This window comes from Triturus cristatus, chromosome 9 (assembly GCF_964204655.1).
Source record: "Triturus cristatus chromosome 9, aTriCri1.1, whole genome shotgun sequence".
Lineage (NCBI taxonomy): Eukaryota > Metazoa > Chordata > Amphibia > Caudata > Salamandridae > Triturus > Triturus cristatus.
Window position 1 is genome coordinate 1,220,877,561 of NC_140592.1, and position 19,150 is coordinate 1,220,896,710.

The window sequence follows — 19,150 nt, forward strand, 5'->3', positions numbered from 1 at the left end:
GGTTTAATTGCAAAATGTATATTGATAACATACATTTTTCTTTATTCAGTTATTCACTGGGGCCAAAGGAAGCTGGTGGAGTTGCAAATAAAAGAGCTCGCTTGGACAGCGGAGACAAATCTCAAGAAACAATTCTTCAACAAGAATGGGGCAAAAAAAGAATCTGGGTTTCAAAGTTTGAATGCAGTGTTCCTTGCCTTACGCAGCAAGATGTACAGTGGGAGGTGAATGTACTTTTGCAGTCCTGCTCATGTCCAACAGCATGTAGAGAAGGTATGTTGGATGAAATTTAAAAGATGCATGTGGAAAAAGTTAAGATGTTATGTTACTGGCCATTTATAAAGCGTGCTCCATGTGCCCTTTTCTTGTCAGATGAGTTGTGCGCATGAGCTTGCTTCGATAGGTGGAACCATTTGTGTTTCAAGAGATCACCAGGTAAGAGGTACGAGGTACATAATGTCAGTGGTTGTCCTAAAGGCATAGATGGATGCTGTGCATAGGCGTCCTTAAGAAGGCTACAGTGCATTCCTGCATGTCTTACGTATGTACCATTCACATAGGTCTCTCATAACATACTCAGTCTTGAGCTTCTTATTTCAAAATGTTTGCTACGTAAGATTTGACTGGTTTGTGAGCTTGAATGTAAGCCTTGTGATTAACAGTCCAGTAACCATGAGGTAAACATGGTCTCCTCATAAATTCTGAATACCCTTTTCAAACAGAAATTCTCTTTATAGTATAAAAAAAAGATTATGAACAGTGCTCTCTCACAACATCCAACATCATGTTTCGGAGTGTCAAGGTAAGAGACACATTGAGGTTGAGCATTGGGGGCGTGCGTGGGCGTCCAAGGACAAACTATTCAAAGTCTCGTGCAACGTTGAAAGTTGTCAACAGTTTGCTACCATCAATTTGGTGAGCTGATTCTTAAAAATTGAAAGTTTGGCTAAAGGATTGCTCAATTTCAGAAAGGCTTGTGAGTACAAAGAGGCATGGGAGGAGCGTAACTAAAGCTCCAAAAATTTACAGGACAGAAATAGGTACATAGAATATAAGAAACAGTCTAGCCCCTAGAGTTATATATAAGGGTCTTACAATACAACTCTACGCCGCTTTTTGGTTTCATGGGGATTGCACATGTTGGAATCTACAAACAATGACAAAGTTTTACCAAACTCCAATTGATATCTTTACATTGTTCTGCGGATAGAGTTGATGTCCCACCTATAGAAAATGTACCATTGATGAAAGTATTTTGTACCCAGCCATGGCAAAGCATCATTCACCAGCTTCGACCAATTCTTACTCTGCTGATTTAGAGAAGTCTCCCGGGCGCCAGCTTATGGTGCTGGTAATGGCATTTATGAAGAATGTGTCGACCTCTGGGTTCACCTGCTCCACCATTTTAGATATGTAACTCGCGCCCTCACCATGCGCTGCTAATTACCTCACATATTACATCACTTATGACATGCTCTGTCACATGATTGATAACATTCTTGCAACCTCTGAAACAACATCTTTGATAAAAACACAGTGCATGGCAGGGACGCGAGGTATATTTACCTTTAGTCACGAGTTATAGTTACTTGAGCTAACTATACCTGGTGAATTTAATTGGTTTTGTTAATTTAAAATGGAGTGTTTTGACTGATATTTTCACTTAACTATAACGCCCCTTTAACCTTTGGTTTATTTGAGGGAATATATATATATATATATATATATATATATATAAATAAATCACCATCTGCCAACTTTATGGGCAGATCAATTTTTGGGCCTACAGTCAGATATCGCAGAGCGTGGTTAAGGTTGTAACGTTTACAAACAATTGCTATTATTATATTAAAAAATTCCCCCTGCCTCATGTCCATTAAAAGCTTGGTGGGTCGCGAAAGTCTATCGTTCTAAAAATTGGGTTGTGGTTCTGAAAGGTTTGGAAAGCACTTCTCTGGCACATAAACATTTAGAAAAGTGGTCTAGATATTTCCTCCCCTGGGCCATTTGAGTTTGAAGATGCCTAAAGCACACAAGTGCTCACAGATGCTTATACCTGAACCTGCAATAAACCTAGCCTATTCTAAGCTCCCTCCCTATTTTAACTATATATCATTGCCAGATTCCAGTTATCACTTCTATAATTGCTGGTCCCCAGATTGCCCACCAATTGGGTCAGTGGTCTGTTAGCATAGATCACATGTTCACAGCTGACCCAACATTGTAGGTGTCTCTTGTATGGAGGTGGTAGTGTGCCCAACCCAGTATCCTGACACTGGCTGAAGCTGACAAGAACGTTTACTGCTTACCCGGCATGTAAGTGATGTCATGGTGCTAAGCACTGCATATGAGAGGGCCTAAGAGGTTACCCAATGTCCCCTGCTGCGTTATTCAGTAAGCATTTGACTATAGACTGGAGAGGAAAACTTTAAGTAATGATCACAGCTCTTCGGTTCTCTCATACCTCTGATGCTGTTATTTCTTGCAAGGGGCTGAGGGGGCAGAATAGGTGCTTGGAAACCCCTCAACTCTCCCGGTGCCACTGACATTTCCTTTGATCTCTGATGGATAGTAGCAGCAAGCAGGATGCCTGGGACTGGTAGAGGGCCCCTTCCTTCCCTGGCTACTCTCAGGGGTGTTATGCAGGCCCCTGCGGTGCATGGGGACATGCATCCTTCAAGGGGGACACGCAACCTTCAAGGGGGACACGCAACCTTCAAGGGGGCCCCATTCAGCCCAAGGACAATGAATATCTGTGAGATATAGGAAACTCGGGGGCTCCTATACAAATACTGCAAGGGGATGCCATTATTTTGCGTTACACCACTGGGTACTCCAGCAAGAAAATATGCAGAGAAGCTGGGAGTTTTGATTTACTCCCCTTATGTAGATGTCAGTTTTTGGGGGTGGTGTCGGGTGGATTCTCAATTCACATCTTGCCTGAGTTTACCTATCTTTAGCTTTTCAGCTTGATTGCAAAGGGCTGGTTGAAGAAAGGTTTGAAGATCGGGATGGCCCCTGCCTCTCTACCCCACCTATAAACTGAGGATGATTGTGGTCTGGCCATGGGCTGAGAATAAGACTATCTTCTTCCCACCTTAGATCTCCGGCTCTCATATTTTTGCAGAGCAGCAAGGATGGAAAAGGGTGGTCAGATCTTTCCATGTGTCCTTCACCAGCTGGAAGTATGAGGTTCATCATGAGGGATTGTCCGTCCCTACTTTGATCTCTTCTACATTCATTTTGTGTCCGTGATAAAAATGACCCTACTACGTAGTGGGAACGATGGCAGTGGTACTCCTCAGGAGGTAGACTTATACATCAAAAAGCAAAAGGATCTGAAAGTGCTGACGACATTAAATATAGAAAACTTAAGTAAGGATGTATTCTGTCTTTAGCACTTTTGTAATGAATGTACTGATTATCTTTTTTTTATATTTCTTTCAAAGGGCATTGTAAACACATTCAGCTGGCCTTGCAAGACTACATCAACAGATCTGGTGAGACAATCGAAGATACCAGGAAAAAGGTGGCGCAAGAGTACTTTGAGAAGAAGATGTTCATGCACGAAGAGTCATACATACTGATTCTAGACGAAGAGCTGGGAATCAACAGCGCCGTACACCTACCATCCTTAACGTGCAACTGCTACACGGCTAGCCATGGGATTCAATGTGTTTGCTTCTTAACTGCTGCAAAAGTAACATCTCAAAACGTGATTATTGAAATTATCAATATCCCAGAATGTGAAGCCACAGGGATTCAGCCAACAAAAGCCCAGGGCAACACTGTGCTCTCTACATCTCAAATGATTCAAGATCTCTTCTGCTACAGTGTGAGCGACCAGTTTGAGGACTCGCAAGAACTAAGAGAGGCAGTGGAGAAGGCTTACAAAATAGTCTTTTGAAGGGAACGCTAAAATAGCAGGAAGATGAAGTGCTCCATGTTTCATCAATACTCGCAGACGTCTACAGAATTCATGCACAGAACTGTATAAAACTGGGAAAAATGTTGAATCATCACAGACTAGATCTCATTATTTTCAAAACCCAAATTGGTTTTTACTGAAAAATTGGAAACTCTGCTGGAAAAAAAGCCTGTGCCATACATGATAATAAAAATAGGTTGTGGCTGGGTGTAGTTTCAGTGAAATATATCTTCATAGATTACATAATACATCACAGACTATTGGGGTTTCCATTGTCGTCATTTTGGGCTCTCTGGGTAGCTACTTTGTAGAGGCCACGGCCACAGCTTGTCTAATATCTGGGAGCTGACAAGGCTGGCCACGAGATCTCCATCTCCCACACGACCCTAAATGGTTCCTCAAAAGACTGAGGGGCATATTTATGAGTGGGGTTGCGTCACACTTGCACCATGCAACGTGGTGCATGCGTGACGTATAAATCCAGAGTAATGCAATGCAACGCAAATCTATGCGTTGCATTACCCTGCAGGGAGGCGTTGCATAGGTGTTCCCACACAACATCCATGGATTTGGACACATTCCCAGATTTTCCAAAAGTGGTAGACCTGGGAATGCGCCAAAATGCTACGCCTTCCAAGGTGAGGTGTAACGAGCAGAAATATCTTTCTTTCTCCTCATTATCTCCTCTTTGTATGCATCATTCTGCAGCGCACATAGAAAGAGGAAAATGGCTCAGGGGATTGTTTTTGTGCCGAAAGGTTTCCCCTTCTTGCACACAAACAATCTTCCTTACAACGCAGGCACACTTGCACCATGGGGCAAGAGTGCCTGTGTTGACGCTAGGCTGCCAAAACGGTGCCAGCGCAGGAACAAAGGCAGGTGTGCACCGTATTCTTTTAAACACGGCACATCCCTGGCTTTTCCCGGTCACACAGTGACAGACCCTTCCCCAGCAACAATCAGATAACACAATGTCTCTTGTTCGACCTTTGTTTCTTAAGTTGTGCTCTTTTCTCCTTTTAAATTCTTTTTTCTGCCCTGTTGTCCTCATGTCTATATTGATAAACATAGGTTTTTTTACTTTCATTGCCCCTTGATTAGGAATTCAAGCAAATGGGCAATGATGGGCAAGGAAGATGGATGGCCAGTCTACAATACTTTTCATAGACCTGACCACCATGATATTGACAATTGTATACTTTCTCAGGCACAGAAAGTTAGTGGGTGTAGAGAAGAGCTACCTGCTCTTTTCCTTTGCTCTTCTTTGATTGCAGCCAAGTCGCCGACACTGAGGGGTCTATCATTGCTGGTGTCTGCGTCCATATTGAGGTCAGCATCTGCAGCGTTGTCAGCGTTCAACCTATATTTGATGTTGAGGCACCTGGTGCTTGGATGTTTGATATTGATGCATTCTTCAGAGTGGAGTCAAAGGCCATGTCACTTTGTTTTCAACTCACCTGTCATGTGACTTTACAATCACTTCTCTACTTTTTTGATCCCCGGAAAAGAACTTTGAAATGCCAGCAGAGCTTCTGCACACTAAGCCGGCTTTTGCCTTCGGTTAGCAAGAAGGGGATTGGGACCCCAGGTTTCATTATGGAGGGTCGTTTTCTCAGTTGAGATACTTGGATGGCCCCTGCTCCTACATATCCACTGTGGGCATCTGAACAGAAGGTCCTGGCTCCCCCTTTTGACACCGAGCATCACTCAAAGACAAGTCAGTTATTTTGCAGCAAATTCAGGGCCAGATTTATCATTCTTTTCCGCAGCGCACTGCAGCAAGCCACCTTGCTGCGCTGCACTGCGTGGACGGGAAAGGGCAGAAATGCGCCATATTTACCATTATACGGCACATTCCAGTCCTTTTCTAGTGCTGGCACACTTTTGGCTGCTTAGCACAAATGCAGACACCCTTGTGTCATGGTGCACGGGTGTCTGCGTTGTGGGCAAGATTGCTTTTGTGCAGGAAGGGAAGCCTTCCAGAACAGAAACAATCCAGAGAGTGCAGCACACATAGAGGAAAAAATTAGGAGAAATAAATATATTTCTCTTTGTTATGCCTCACCTGGGGAAGTGTAGCATTTTGACGCATTCCCAGGTCTACCAGTAATGGGAAATCTGGGGATGCGCCAAAATCCATGAGTGGAGGCATGGGAACACCCACGCTCGACCCATGGAACGCCTCCCTGGAGCAGAGGAACCCAAGGTGGCGATTTGTGCTATCTTGTGTTACTCTAGATTTATCAAGCCATTTAGGACCACGCAAGATGCCTTGCGTGGCTTGATAAATTTCATTTCGATTTTGCAGCGACCTTGCGCCCCCTTGTGTGACACAAGGGTGATGCAAAACCTTGATAAATACGGGACTTAGTTGATATTCCAAAGTTCTTTTCAAAAATAACTGTAGCTAAATCCTGGTTTTGGGCTGTGACACCTGCTCTGAAGAGTAATGTCACTGCTGTCAATGCTGTGGCTTTGAAAGTTGCTAGCTTTAATGCTTTAACGCTGTTCGAGGCATATATGACTGAGTCGTCGGGATAAGTTGGGAGCTTTCTCACAAACTTTTCTTTGGAAAAATTAAGCAAGAGAGCAGGGTTTTTGCAGAGGTCCATGTGGCTCCCAGCCACCTAATATCAGTTGACTCCGCAGACTTTGCAATAAGGCGTGTGGCGTATGCAGGTTTTTCTTTGACATCATTCCAGCCGTAGACTTCTTTAAGACCTGAGACACGACTGAGGAGTCTAGATTTTGCTTTGTTGGAAAACAAGTTGTGTGGAGCATAGGAAGTTCAGGTTACCAGACTAGAGAACTAGTGAGAGATTCATAAGTCAGTTATGAAGAAGACTCACACATCTGCTATGCGAAACAAACTCCTAGGCAATTTAAGCATGAATCAGAACAATTTTAGTGTGTCAAAAAGAAAAATATTAAAATAAGTGTAACAACAAATTAATACAAAAATACAAAATGTATTAAATAAACAGATGATCAGTATGATACACATTAAGCATCATCTTACTTTAAGTCAAAATCTAATTGATATATTCGTCATAGATAAAAGGAAATTGACTGTGTTAATTAAAATTGATCCAACAATCTTCATGCTTAAATTGCCTAAGAGTTTGTTTCGCATTGTATATTACCCTGTCCTAGGAATTATATTCTATTTGTACCAGGGGGTCCTTGATACTCACATGAGATCACACAAATCTGCTTACAGACATGTATACAAGAAACAGTCTTTTCAGAGAAGCCAAGGGCAAACTGATCAGAAACAACAGGTTTCATGGACCCAAGCAACCTTCAGGAAGCAGGAGAATGTCTTTTCCATGATTATCATCCATGGGGACGTAACCTTCAGAGCAGTCAAAGTTGATGACTCTTTCTTGCTCCCTCTGCTATTCATCGCTCCAGTGGAAGGGGACATTCTGTTTGACTACAGACTGGGCGAAACCTCCCAGTGATTTGTGGCTCCTGAACAGTGTTCCGCATGGTTACACTTCCTCCAGGTACAGTGGATAGGGACCTCCTCATTGAAAAAAGGCAGCTGAGTTCCAGCTTGTCTGTAGAAGTTACCAAAAGTTTCTGAAAGTCAAACAATCTCCTGCTGATGGACAGAAACCATTTCTGAACCTGAGATATGTCCACGCGTTTATCAAGAAGGAGAAATTTAGGATTCTTTCTCCTCAATAGGTATTTCCCTCCATCTGCGATTGGCTTTGTACAATACATCAGAAGGACGCCTCATTCTTTGTCCCAATATGTCTACCAAGATGTTTCTTAGGTTTCAAGTGTATGTTGGTAGTAGTGGCTCAGTGCAGCAGGCAAGGGTTTTTTGTTTACACCCACCAGGACGAGTGGCAGATAACAACCAGCTCAGACAAGTGAGAGATCTAATATTATATATAATAACATTATTACTCATGTGCCTTGAAGAAAATTATTATTTCTAGTGACACAAATCAAAAGAAGAGAGTTTACTTTAAAGGAGAGGTCTTCTTTCGGGGTTCACAAGACTCACCTGGTTTTCAAGGAGCAAAATGTCACAGCAAGGATGTGCAGTGTGCATTTTTCTAGTTCGGAATGCCGAGTTGCATATGAAACTACTACAGGCATGCCTTGGCAGTCAATTGCACAGTGGTTTTGGGGACAAGTAGGAGAAAATCCACATCATTTAGAATTTACAGGACTCCCTGACTGGTGTGTCAAGATAGGGGGTGCCACGAAGGGACATCTTTCCAAAATCAAGATAAGGCTCCTCGCCAGTTCGTCTTTTCGTGAAGTCTTGCTTCTGCTGGGTAACTGGGCTCGGGTGATCTTGTGGTTCTTGGACAGTCCTGGCTTCTTTAAATGCTCTCACAACTGTCCTACCTGTCAGCTGGGTCTTGTGCTCACTTCCTCCCGGCAGGTGCAGTCCAGGCAGGCAGGTTGCTCTTACTTCCCTTCCAGGTGAGGTAACATAGTGAATACACAGGCTTCTCAGTCTTACGTTTAGTTCGCAGAGAGAATTGCAATAACTTAAATGTTCCATTTCTGGCCCCTGTGTTCATTCCTACATGGGTATGTAAGCCTCCTGGCTATCTGGCCAGCAGAGTTGAACCATGTACTGGCCCATGAGCCAGTACTTGCATTCCTCTCATGGCCAAAGGCAGAACACCAGCACTAGAGCTGCGGTTTTTAAAATTCCTATGACTCTTCCAATCCTGGTGGTGCTTTTCTCACTGTTGCTGGTCAAACTAGCAGCTTGTCCACCCTTGTGTGCATACTGAGACCGAAAACGGAGAAGTGGTGGGTTTCGCTCTGGCAAGGGAACTTTGTACCGCTGCAAAGAATCTGGACTAGAAACCTGCCACTGCAACTAGGTAGACCAGATTTCTGGGGGGAAACAAGAATGTATATGCATGCAGGCTGGAGTGTTGGAGGTGAACATGACCATGCCAACACAAAGAGGACCACCTTATCGCGCAACATACCCATCTGGGGTCCTGTGGCCATGGCACTCACCAGTCCACTTACAAACAGCCATAACTATTAACTATACTATATGTGTTACAAGAATCCTTCATTTATTTTGTGTACATACTGAAGGACAAAGGGCCATAATGGACCTTTGACCGAAGAGAGCTCGTAAGTAATCTACCCACAGTGGTGTACAGGACGGTGCCCCTGACTTAGAACACACTGTCATCAAGGTCAGTCACTGCGTAGCTTGCGGAGAAAGGGCAGCAGCCACGGTCACTCAATAGAGAGTACACTTTGTGTGTCCCTGACATCAGAGTCCAGCTGGGATGTCTCAAACAAGAGTGTCAAGTTCACAGAGATAAAAACAGGCACTTTTGGAGGTTTAAAAGGGCCCAACGGCGGCACAGCCTCATAAGGCTCTGAATAGGGCACTTATTCCATCCAACATTATATTGTCTCTCCCATTCTCCAAGAGTCAAGGAGACTCGGCTCATAAAAAATCCCCAAAATTGCTCATAATAATGGCCTCCGTTTGGCCTCCTCCATAGTGGTGCCTTAACCTCCTTTGAATCAAACGTTTTGGCTGACAGGCTTTGCTTCCCCAGCTGAAGGAAAGGTTTAGAATCACAATTCAGAATCATAGACCTGGTTAGCCTGTGCCAGATGGCCTGCGGCATGAATAATTTGATCTGTCCTCAGGGTTTGCTGATATTTAGAGAAGTTACACAAGACTGTGCTGCACCGTCTGCAACCCGCGGATCCAGAAAGTATATGATCCGCTGATACGTCCAGTGGAAGCTGTCCTGCCACATCTACTTTATTGTCAAGCTTGTGGCTTCAGCAATCTTTCATGCATGTATCAACTCCCTCCCAAAGTTTTTTTTCTTATCCCTGTGATCATGAAGGGCCCTTATAAAGTGTTTCCCCTAAGTCAGGAAACTTGCTCCTGAGTGGAAATTAAACAAAGACTTTACAAACATAGGGGGGTATTTACCAATTTCTCGTGCAGTGCAGCAGCCGCAAATGCTGCGCTGCGTGAGAAGGAGGGAGTCGGAGAGCACCGAATTTACTGAAATATGGCCATCCCCTCCCCGCTCCCTAGCTCTGGTGCTGAAATGAGCCGCCGTGCACCACGGAGACACCTTTGCAATATATAGTGCATGGCTGTATCTGTGAGTCAAGCATAGGTTTTATACTGGAAGGATAACCTTTTTTTTTCTCAAGTAAAAAAACCTCTTATTTTAAAGTACTGTTTCAGAACTATTCCAAGATCCTGCTGGACCTGCAATAATTATTGTTGTGGTGTCAATAGTTAGGATTCCAGAGACAGAGGATTACAATTTACAGATAGTAAACCTTTTCTGCCATATGTTGGTGACGGATTGTAGTTTCAGAAATTAACAACTGGCATAGCCCATACATCCAGCTTTTATTGGTTAATTCGAATATGTTTCGGATTGGAAAGGCAGAACTACCATTTTGATAATTCATTCTTTATTACTGTGCAATATGTCTGTACATTGCATGTATCTCTAATGGGATTCCATATTTATATTTCAAAGTCTGCGTCGCGGGGCATAGCCAGTTTTGAGTTTGACTGACAATCAGTTGTAACAGTGGCTTGTGAGTGTGAATAGGCCATCCTTGTATATTCTGAAAAAGAAAAGATACTAAAATACCAACTTGTGACCTATACGCCAAAGCGGTGTATTTTAAAGATACTTATGTGAGTTTCCGTCGCTCTTGGATTGCCAATAATAGAGCGCCAGGTCCTTGCGCGTAGTAATCTGTGCCTCCTCTCCTTAAAAAGCTTTGCATGATGGTGGCATCCTGATTTTTTCACCAGGATTGGGATATGTTTAAATTAAAATGCTTCCGCAGAACCATGTTTCTTGATTGAACTGCACCTGTTTTAGACCTTGTGTTTTTCACAAATTCTTAGCGAGTTACAAGGAGATGGTGATTATAAAAACAGAATTTTAACTTGAGTTACATTTCAAGTGCATCCAATGTCTCATGCTGCAGAACTGGTTTAGGGTGGGTCTCCCATGAAATTCCCTTTATAGGCTGCTGTCCAGACACAGCCTTTGTATAGAATGATGCTCCTCACAGTAGGGTAATCTCTGGCTTAGAGCACCCACAACAGAAACACAAAGGGGTATGAGGTTTCTGCACTTGGCTTTCAGCGCAAACCGAAAGTGTTATCGAGGAAGACAAAATGCTGGGGCTCTCCTAAAGTGCCCCCTTTCAACTTTCACAACTGAATCTATAATCCTAACCCACATCCCTACCATCTACCAGATGGCAGTGGTCGAGGAAGTCTATGTATCACACTTGAGGGGGAGTGAGAAGCTATGAAAGAGATACCCTCAGCCTCCTGAATTTAATTCAATCTCTACAATCAAGCAGGGTTAACCATATCTGCTATGATCCCTCTGCTGCAAAAGATCGTTAGCGGGTTGGGGGAATGCTTCTCTAGCGGGCAGTCCTTAATACATGAATCGTATAATAATGTATATGTGAATCAATGCCTGAGCCAAAGAAGTCTGTTATGATATCATGTGTTTTAAGCCACTACGTCCGGATGCTTCACTAGGCCAGGAGAGCCTTGCCAGTGTTGTAACAAACCTTGGCGGGGGGGCTGCAAAGTACATAGAGGACCCCCTGGACCCAGTCAGGAGCTCTCGGGCCAGGGGCCTGCTGCCCGTGCACAGTGCCAGAGGGGGCCACCTGGGGTACCCCGCACCACGGGGGCTACTGCTATGCCACTGAGCCTCACTAGAATGCATCTATTCTGCCATCTTGCCATGCATTGCCGCAAACTTTGATATTCTTGATGAAGTTATGAATCTTTTGTAGGAAGAGCAATGAAACAAAAAATGAATTAAATTAAATCAAAACCAAAGAAATTACAAAACTGGTTCATGCATGCACTTCTGCAAACAACACACCAAGACAATGACAGATTAAATTGAAGAGACAGCAATTTGCAATAGATTAGAATCAAAAGGCAGTGACGAATAATCAGAGTAAGAGGTCTAGTTCTGCAAGAAAGGGTCCTTTATAGACTAACAAAAATGAATAAGCTAACAGGGAAAAGAACATCACCAAGCAGTAAAATGAGAATCAAAATCAAAGGACTAAAAGAAGCATGAGAGGAAGACCAAGGAAAAACAAGAAAAGTCAAGGAACAGTGGATCCACAGCCAGATCTAAAGGGAAAATTATTCAAAAGATATAGTAAAGCTTTCGGTATTTCAGGCAAGACTCTTATAAAAGTAAAAATATATACCTTGAGCAAAGGATTGCATTTTTTGATTTTGTCAAATGTTAATATCTTGGTTATCCCTTGAGATGTATCAGAAAATTAAAACTCAAAACACTTTTTGAAATCACTTCTAGAGGACAAAATACTTATCTTCGGTAACACTCTTTTTGGTCGATACCTCATTTTGTGAATATCCCCAGTCGGCCACAACAACCTGGATCAAACTTTGAAATATTTACTGAGTTATGTGATGGCACTGATGCATATGTGAGCTCAGAGCAGACATGCATGTTCACCTACCTGTTCAAAGGGAACAATTCCCTCATGGATGCTACATCAAACGATGCAACAAGAATGCGGTACTTCTGGCTTGTGCAGTCCATATCAATGGGTAAACTGATAACAGGATGACTAACTAGGTAACTAAAAATACTGTCTGCAAATCAAACAACTCTGTGGATCCGGAACTTTTTCTCAGCTATCCACTTGCGCTCAGACCCGAAAGTCCTGCAGGACTGAAGTGGCAAAGTGGCCATCCCTCGCGACCTAGCTATCAATGCAGTAGTGCTTTGTGAACATGTGCACTGACACCCACGTTGCAGCCTGGCAGGTGTCCAAAACAGGCACTCAATGCGCAAATGCTGCAGTGGCAGTCTTAGTCCTGGTGGAATAAAGTCTCCAGCTTTTGGAGGCTGCCTCTTTTACAGTGCACAGCAGATCTTTATGCAGAGGACTACCCATCTGGCAATAGTTCAGTTCAACACTGCTTTACCCTCTTTGCTCCTGTGAACCCCGCAAAGAGCGAATTGTCCACTCAGTGTACTTTGGTACTGTCGATATAGAAACGTGGAGCTATTTTGGGATCCAAGCAATGTAGATTTGCATCCTCCTTAGATGGGTGAGGTGGAACAAAGTACTCCACAGGGGAGATAGACTGTCCAACGTGAAAAAGGAGCACAACTCTTGGGAGGAATATCACCCTGGTTCTGAGCACCAGTTTGCTTGAAAGAAGATGGTAAATGGCTGCTCGACTGATATGGCTTGCAACTCATTTGTGCAATGACCTGACATTATTTCTAAGAGGAAAACTGTCATCCGGATTAAAGGTCACAGTGAGCAGCTATGCATTGGATCAAATGGAGTGAACATCAAGAATGTTAGGACCAAATTAAGGTCCCCACTGCGGCATCATAAAGGTTTTAGGTTGACACATCGGTGTTAGCCCTTCCATAAAACGCATCACAACAGGTGATTGGAATAACGAGGATTGATCAGGTAACCCTAGAAAGGCCAAAAGGCCCAACAAATAACCTTAATAGTCACAGAGAGAACTTGCTGTACTAGAGAAAGAACATAGTGATCTACCCACAGGTGTGTATGTACGTCAGGTCCTCCCAAATTAGGTATGTAGCCCCACAACGGTGGAAGATACACATTCGTTGTTTAAATACCCCTCACACACCAAAAGGGCCCTTGGTGTCATGCTTCATCATAGGGGTCTTCCCGCCCCTCTACGGGACGGGGCGTGCTGCAACCTACGTTTGCGTGGGCGCACTGTTATTGTGAGACAACTATGTGTCATGTAGGGGTGTGAGAGGAAGGGTCGGGAGTGAGTGGGGGAGTGAGTTAAAAGATACCTGGCTCGATGGTCTAAAAAGATTTTTAATATACCTTTGAGCTGGTATCAATAAAAGGTGGGGAAGGAGGTGCGTATGCCTCAATGAACTATACCTCCCATATCTGCCGACATGTTTCGAAGCTCCCCAAGCTTCTTCTTCAGGACCTTAAGGATCCCTTCCTATACTCACAGTGATGTGGTAAATAAAATAAATAAAATAAATATTACCGGACTGAATTTCATGCGGAATCTTAAAATAAAGTAAAATAGCTCAAACTAACAAGAGGCAGAATCCGTGGTATAAGAGGTTTTCTAATGGGCTTTATTCCATTCAAAATGGCCGACTCGAGCCGCGGCCTTCAGGTTCCGTCACCACGAGGGTTCAGGAAGTGAAGTACAATAATTTATTAACAGACATACATTTTTATAATAAGTGCATTACAATGAAACGAATGTAGAAGGCGTAACATTTGATAAGAAAAATGACGTGACAGTGACATAATCGAAACTAGGCGTAATAAGGAATAAAAGAAACATGATTGGTTAGAATTATCAGACATAGGTGGATCTATAAGATAATACTTGGCATAGATGCGCGCGCGGCAGCATGACGTGTAATTGACGTGCAACTAGGGGGTGAAGGGGACTTGACATTTAGCTCTACATGTGGAGACGAGAAGTCTGGGGTCAAGTCAACCTAATCCCAAATCATATCTAACATCCTATGTTTAAAGAACTATGTTATCCTCAAGGAAGAGACTCTCGGACAGAATCTATTCTATACTGACTGTGTACGTGTACAAGCGTCTAAGTGTCTATATGAGATGCGAGGGGCAGAAAACTTTCCATGGCAACAGGGCTATGAATCACTTGCAGGAGGACGGAAAGGCTGAGTCCCTTGCTTGCGAGCTAAAGGAAATGTTTACCTAAATCACTGGACAGGAATGCATCGGCTGGAGAGCAAAATAGATAATTCGAAGGTGAAATACAACTTCTTGGCAGACAGGCGAAAACTAGCCGAGGCAGGCACCGTTAGCTGCACAGGGAGTAGGACAAAGTTCATGGATACAGATGCGAGCTCAAACTGAAGCTGTCAGAGACAGAGAGCAGGGAAAGGCTTTGGGGACAGAATCGGGCCTACTTGCCTGAACCATAAAAATGGAGTAACTTAGCCATATAAAGTCGGTGGCCTTTCATACTTAGGAATCGAATATCCAGCCCATTCATGGCGGATCTGACAGAGAACATGTTGACGGTAGACACACATATGTTTGCGTCTTAGAAACTGGAACTGGAGAGGGAACATACATGTACTTGTAACATGCATATAGAACCGTTGGGGTCCAAGATAGGGGACATAACTGATCAGGAAAATCCACATTTCCACATTCCCTCCTTGTCCCCTTCTTGCCCTTCACGAGACATCAATCTTCATCATTCCATTAATTTGCTCATGGAGCATCATTTCTTCTTCTTTCTTCTTCCGGGATCTTGAACGAAAACCTTGATGTGGAATACACGATGTGGCACACAGACCACAAATCGCTGGTCCACATTGTAGGCATAAACAACAACTGAAGAGCATAAGAAGGCCAATACCTAGGAAGGATAGAACTCTCCATCCCCAGGCTGATATCACACTCCAAAACCACCCGGACCACGTCCAAGTGCCTGGATTCTCGTGTATCTGGCTTACAATCTTATGAAGGCGTGTTATAGCTTTATATACAGATGGCGAATTTTCTGGTATGAATATACAGCAGCTGGATCCGATGACCCTGCAAGCTCCGCCCCTATCGGCCAGGATGACGTCAAGGACAAGACGATTCTGGAGAACAACAATTCTCATCACTGATTGTTCCTCTGTCAGATTGCCTAGGGCGGCTATAGTCTCGTTTACTACAGCTTCAAGAGTCTTGGTGAGTCTGCGTATCAGCTTACTATTTGATATTGTACCTATATAGGGAAAGATACCTTTATTGAAATCTACATACTTGTCCCATGCCGTTCCAGTATAATCGACAACTGGGAGATCTCTTTGCTCTCTATTGTGTACTAAATGAACATTTCGATAATAATCAGGGGGAGCTAGGAAAACAGGTGGCAAAAGGAATGCTATGTAACAGGTACCATCCCAATCTAGAGGCAGACGCATATATGCCGTCTGACCACATATGAAGTAAGAATGGCGAGAAGCTCTAAATGAAGATTTACCTTGATCACTATATTCTACTGTAGTAACGCATTGGCTATGGCCCATATGTATGGAACCAACTTTTCTTACACATAATTCACCCTTAACTGGAAATACTGACATAGTGGGCAGAATTAGTTCAACTTCGGATTTGACATTCAAAATCATAAGATTAGGCGTAAAATTACCTAATTTATACACTTCATTTTCTAAATCAGTTCCTGTTCTACTGGGGTGACCCTCCTTATTAGGGTGACAGATTTTGAATAAAACTAGATTCAGATTTCCCCATATCCAATGTTGTTGATAAACTGCTGTGTCTGGGTCTATGGAATTTAATAAACTAAACCATGCTCCACAGGAGCCATTGTGTGTGAATGGATGTGGAAAGAAAGGCAGAACTCCTTTGTTATTCTGATAGGGAGGGAGTCGGCCACACACCCAACAATTGGTCGCATTACTAGTCTGATGGGAATGATGTAACATACTAATGAATGTGTTATTGCGCAGCGCAAGTCTATAAGATAATTCATGTGGCGGTAGGTCACTAAAAGAATGTTCATCAGTTATATTGAAAACACGTTTAGAAACAGGATAATACATATGCAACAATATACTTGCAGTAACTATTAAAAAACTCAATAAAAACAAAATTAATAAAGTCACAATACAGTGGTTACGCAGTAATTTACAATAAGCATGTCGTTTCATTATGATTCTGGACTCTACGTGATTCAGACCTAAGGGATACATGTCGGGACAGATTCAACCGCTTCACCTTGGAGAGGACTTAAACAATCAAATCGTCCGACAGTTTAGATCTGGACCTGAGTTTCTGTTTATAGCACTGAGAGTCATTCTGTTCAACAAAAGGAAGTTTTGAATCAGTCTGTGAGGGAGTGCAGGGCACAGTGTCTATATCTGAAGGTAGTCCATGAAATTTTTTTACGTGACTGGAATGAATCCACCCTTTTCGTCCCTCGATCTTCACGGCTGTTCTTGTGGTCAACAGGACCAACTTGGGTGCTTTCCACCTGGGCTCCAATTGACTTTTCCTGTCAAAATTTCTCACAAAGACAAGATTACCCGGAACAACGTCATGGGGTTTCGCCTCAGTGTTGTCGGGAAAGGCTGCAGCTACCTGTGAACGAGAAGATTGTAGTGCAGACATCAAGGAAGCCAGGTAATCTGTCAGCATATTACAGTCAACATCAGTTATTTTACGTGGTATAGGCGTCCCCCACATATTCGGTGGTCTACCAAAGATCACCTCATACGGGGATAGCCCTGTTCTAGAGTGTGCTACCATTCTCATGTAAAAGAGTGCAACTGGTAATGCTACTATCCAGTCGACACCTTTCTCTCTACATATTTTGGACAGTCTGATTTTCAGTGTCTGGTTATGTCTTTCTACGAGACCTGCTGCCTCGGGGTGTCGGACACAGTGGAATTTCCACTGATATCCCAACAAGAGTGAGACATGTTTCATTAATTCGGATGAGAAAGGCTGACCGTTATCTGAATATACAACACGTGGTAAACCGTACCGTGGGAAGAATTCTCGAACTAGCTGCTTGGCAGTAGTCGGGGCAGTGTAATCTGATACGGGATACGCCTCTGTCCAACGGGAGAGAGCGCAGACAACTACGAGGACATATTTGAATCCTCGACAACGTTCCATCTGAATATAATCCATCTGGAGGACTTCAAAAGGATGGTCAGGAGGCTGAAATCCACCCTGCTCTACGGGAACACTCTTTCCTGGATTAAACTGACAACATATCATACAGGTACGAACTTTTTGTTTAGCTGCTGCTCGTAAATGTTTGTTGAACCAAATGTGCTGAATGCTGTCTAGCATAGCCTTCTCTCCTAAATGTGCTGGACTGTGAACTGTAGCTATAATGGCTTGAACCATGGAATCAGGGAGAAACCATACAGATTTCTCCTTCGTCATCCATCCTTGATCTGTCTGGATCCCTCCTAGTTCAGTCCACTTCTTTATTTCTTCTGCTGTGGCATGTGTCTGTATGTCAATTACGTCAAGTGTGGGATCCTTAATTGTCATACACTGTGTTGGTGTCTGAACTATTGGCTTTGTCATGTCTAATGTGCGATTCTGAGCAGTCTGTTTAGCTGTTCTGTCAGCTAAATCATTGCCTTGAGAAATGGTATCAGTAACCTTCGTGTGTGCTTTACATTTCATAATCGATATAGCAGTGGGTAAATGTATTGCGTCTAACAAGGCATGAATGAGGGGCCCGTGCTGAATGTGGGCACCATGGGACGTTAGATAACCTCTCTCTCGCCACAGCACGCCGAAGTCGTGTACAACTCCGAATGCATAACGTGAGTCAGTATATACATTAACTTTCTTATTTGTGGCTTGAATACAGGCTTGCGTTAGAGCAATAAGTTCTGCTGCTTGGGCTGACAGAGTATCTATACAATTTGTCTCAATAACTTCAGTGTCTGTTGTGACTGCATACGCGGCCACTAAATCTCCTGTACTTGCTCTCATGCATGATCCGTCTACATACAACGTCAGGTCTGGATCTAACAATGGAACGTCTGTCAAGTCTTGTCTAGGTTTCGTCTTTATTTCAATGATTTCAACACAATCATGAGCTAGTGGGTCTGTTCCAATTACAGGTAATAGTGTAGCAGGATTCAATGTATTACACCGTCGGATCTCTATGTGTGGTTGAAACAATGTCAGTTCATAACCGGTAAGTCTTGCTATGGTCAAGTGTTGTGTTTGTGTTCGGTTCACAAGAACCTCTACTGCATGTGGTACTTGAACTGTCAATGGGTGTCCTAATACTATGGCATCGCTTTGTCTGATTGCTAAAGCTGTCGCTGCCACTGATTTCAGGCATGCAGGCAAAGCCTGAGCTACGGGATCTAATGTACTGGAAAAATAAGCACATGGCTTGCGTGATCCTGCTTGATCCTGAGTGAGTACTGACAAGGCAGTACCTTCGCGTTCTGTAACAAAGAGTGTAAAAGGTTTGCTATAACATGGTGTTGCTAAAACAGGTGCTTGACATAAAGCTTCCTTTAGGCTTTCAAAAGCTTGTGTATGTTCCTGAGTCCAAGGGAGAACAGTCGATGTGGCTGCCTCCTGTGTGGTTAACTGAATGAGTGGTTTTGCTAGAAATGCGTACTGAGGGATCCACTG

The 19,150-nt window shown here is 43.3% G+C and overlaps 1 protein-coding gene across 2 annotated transcripts in view; it reads left to right on the forward strand.

Moving 5' to 3' along the window:
- The window catches only part of LOC146799658 (uncharacterized), a 71,425-nt gene extending 67,290 nt beyond the window's left edge, over nt 1–4,135 (forward strand). For both annotated transcript variants that reach the window (XM_085627293.1, XM_085627292.1), the window contains exons 11-12: nt 50–273; nt 3,450–4,135. In XM_085627293.1, the coding sequence (XP_085483419.1) occupies nt 50–273; nt 3,450–3,907 (682 nt within the window). In that variant the 3' untranslated portion in view covers nt 3,908–4,135. The remainder of the gene's footprint in view (nt 1–49; nt 274–3,449) is intronic.
- Nucleotides 4,136–19,150: the final 15,015 nt, after the last annotated feature.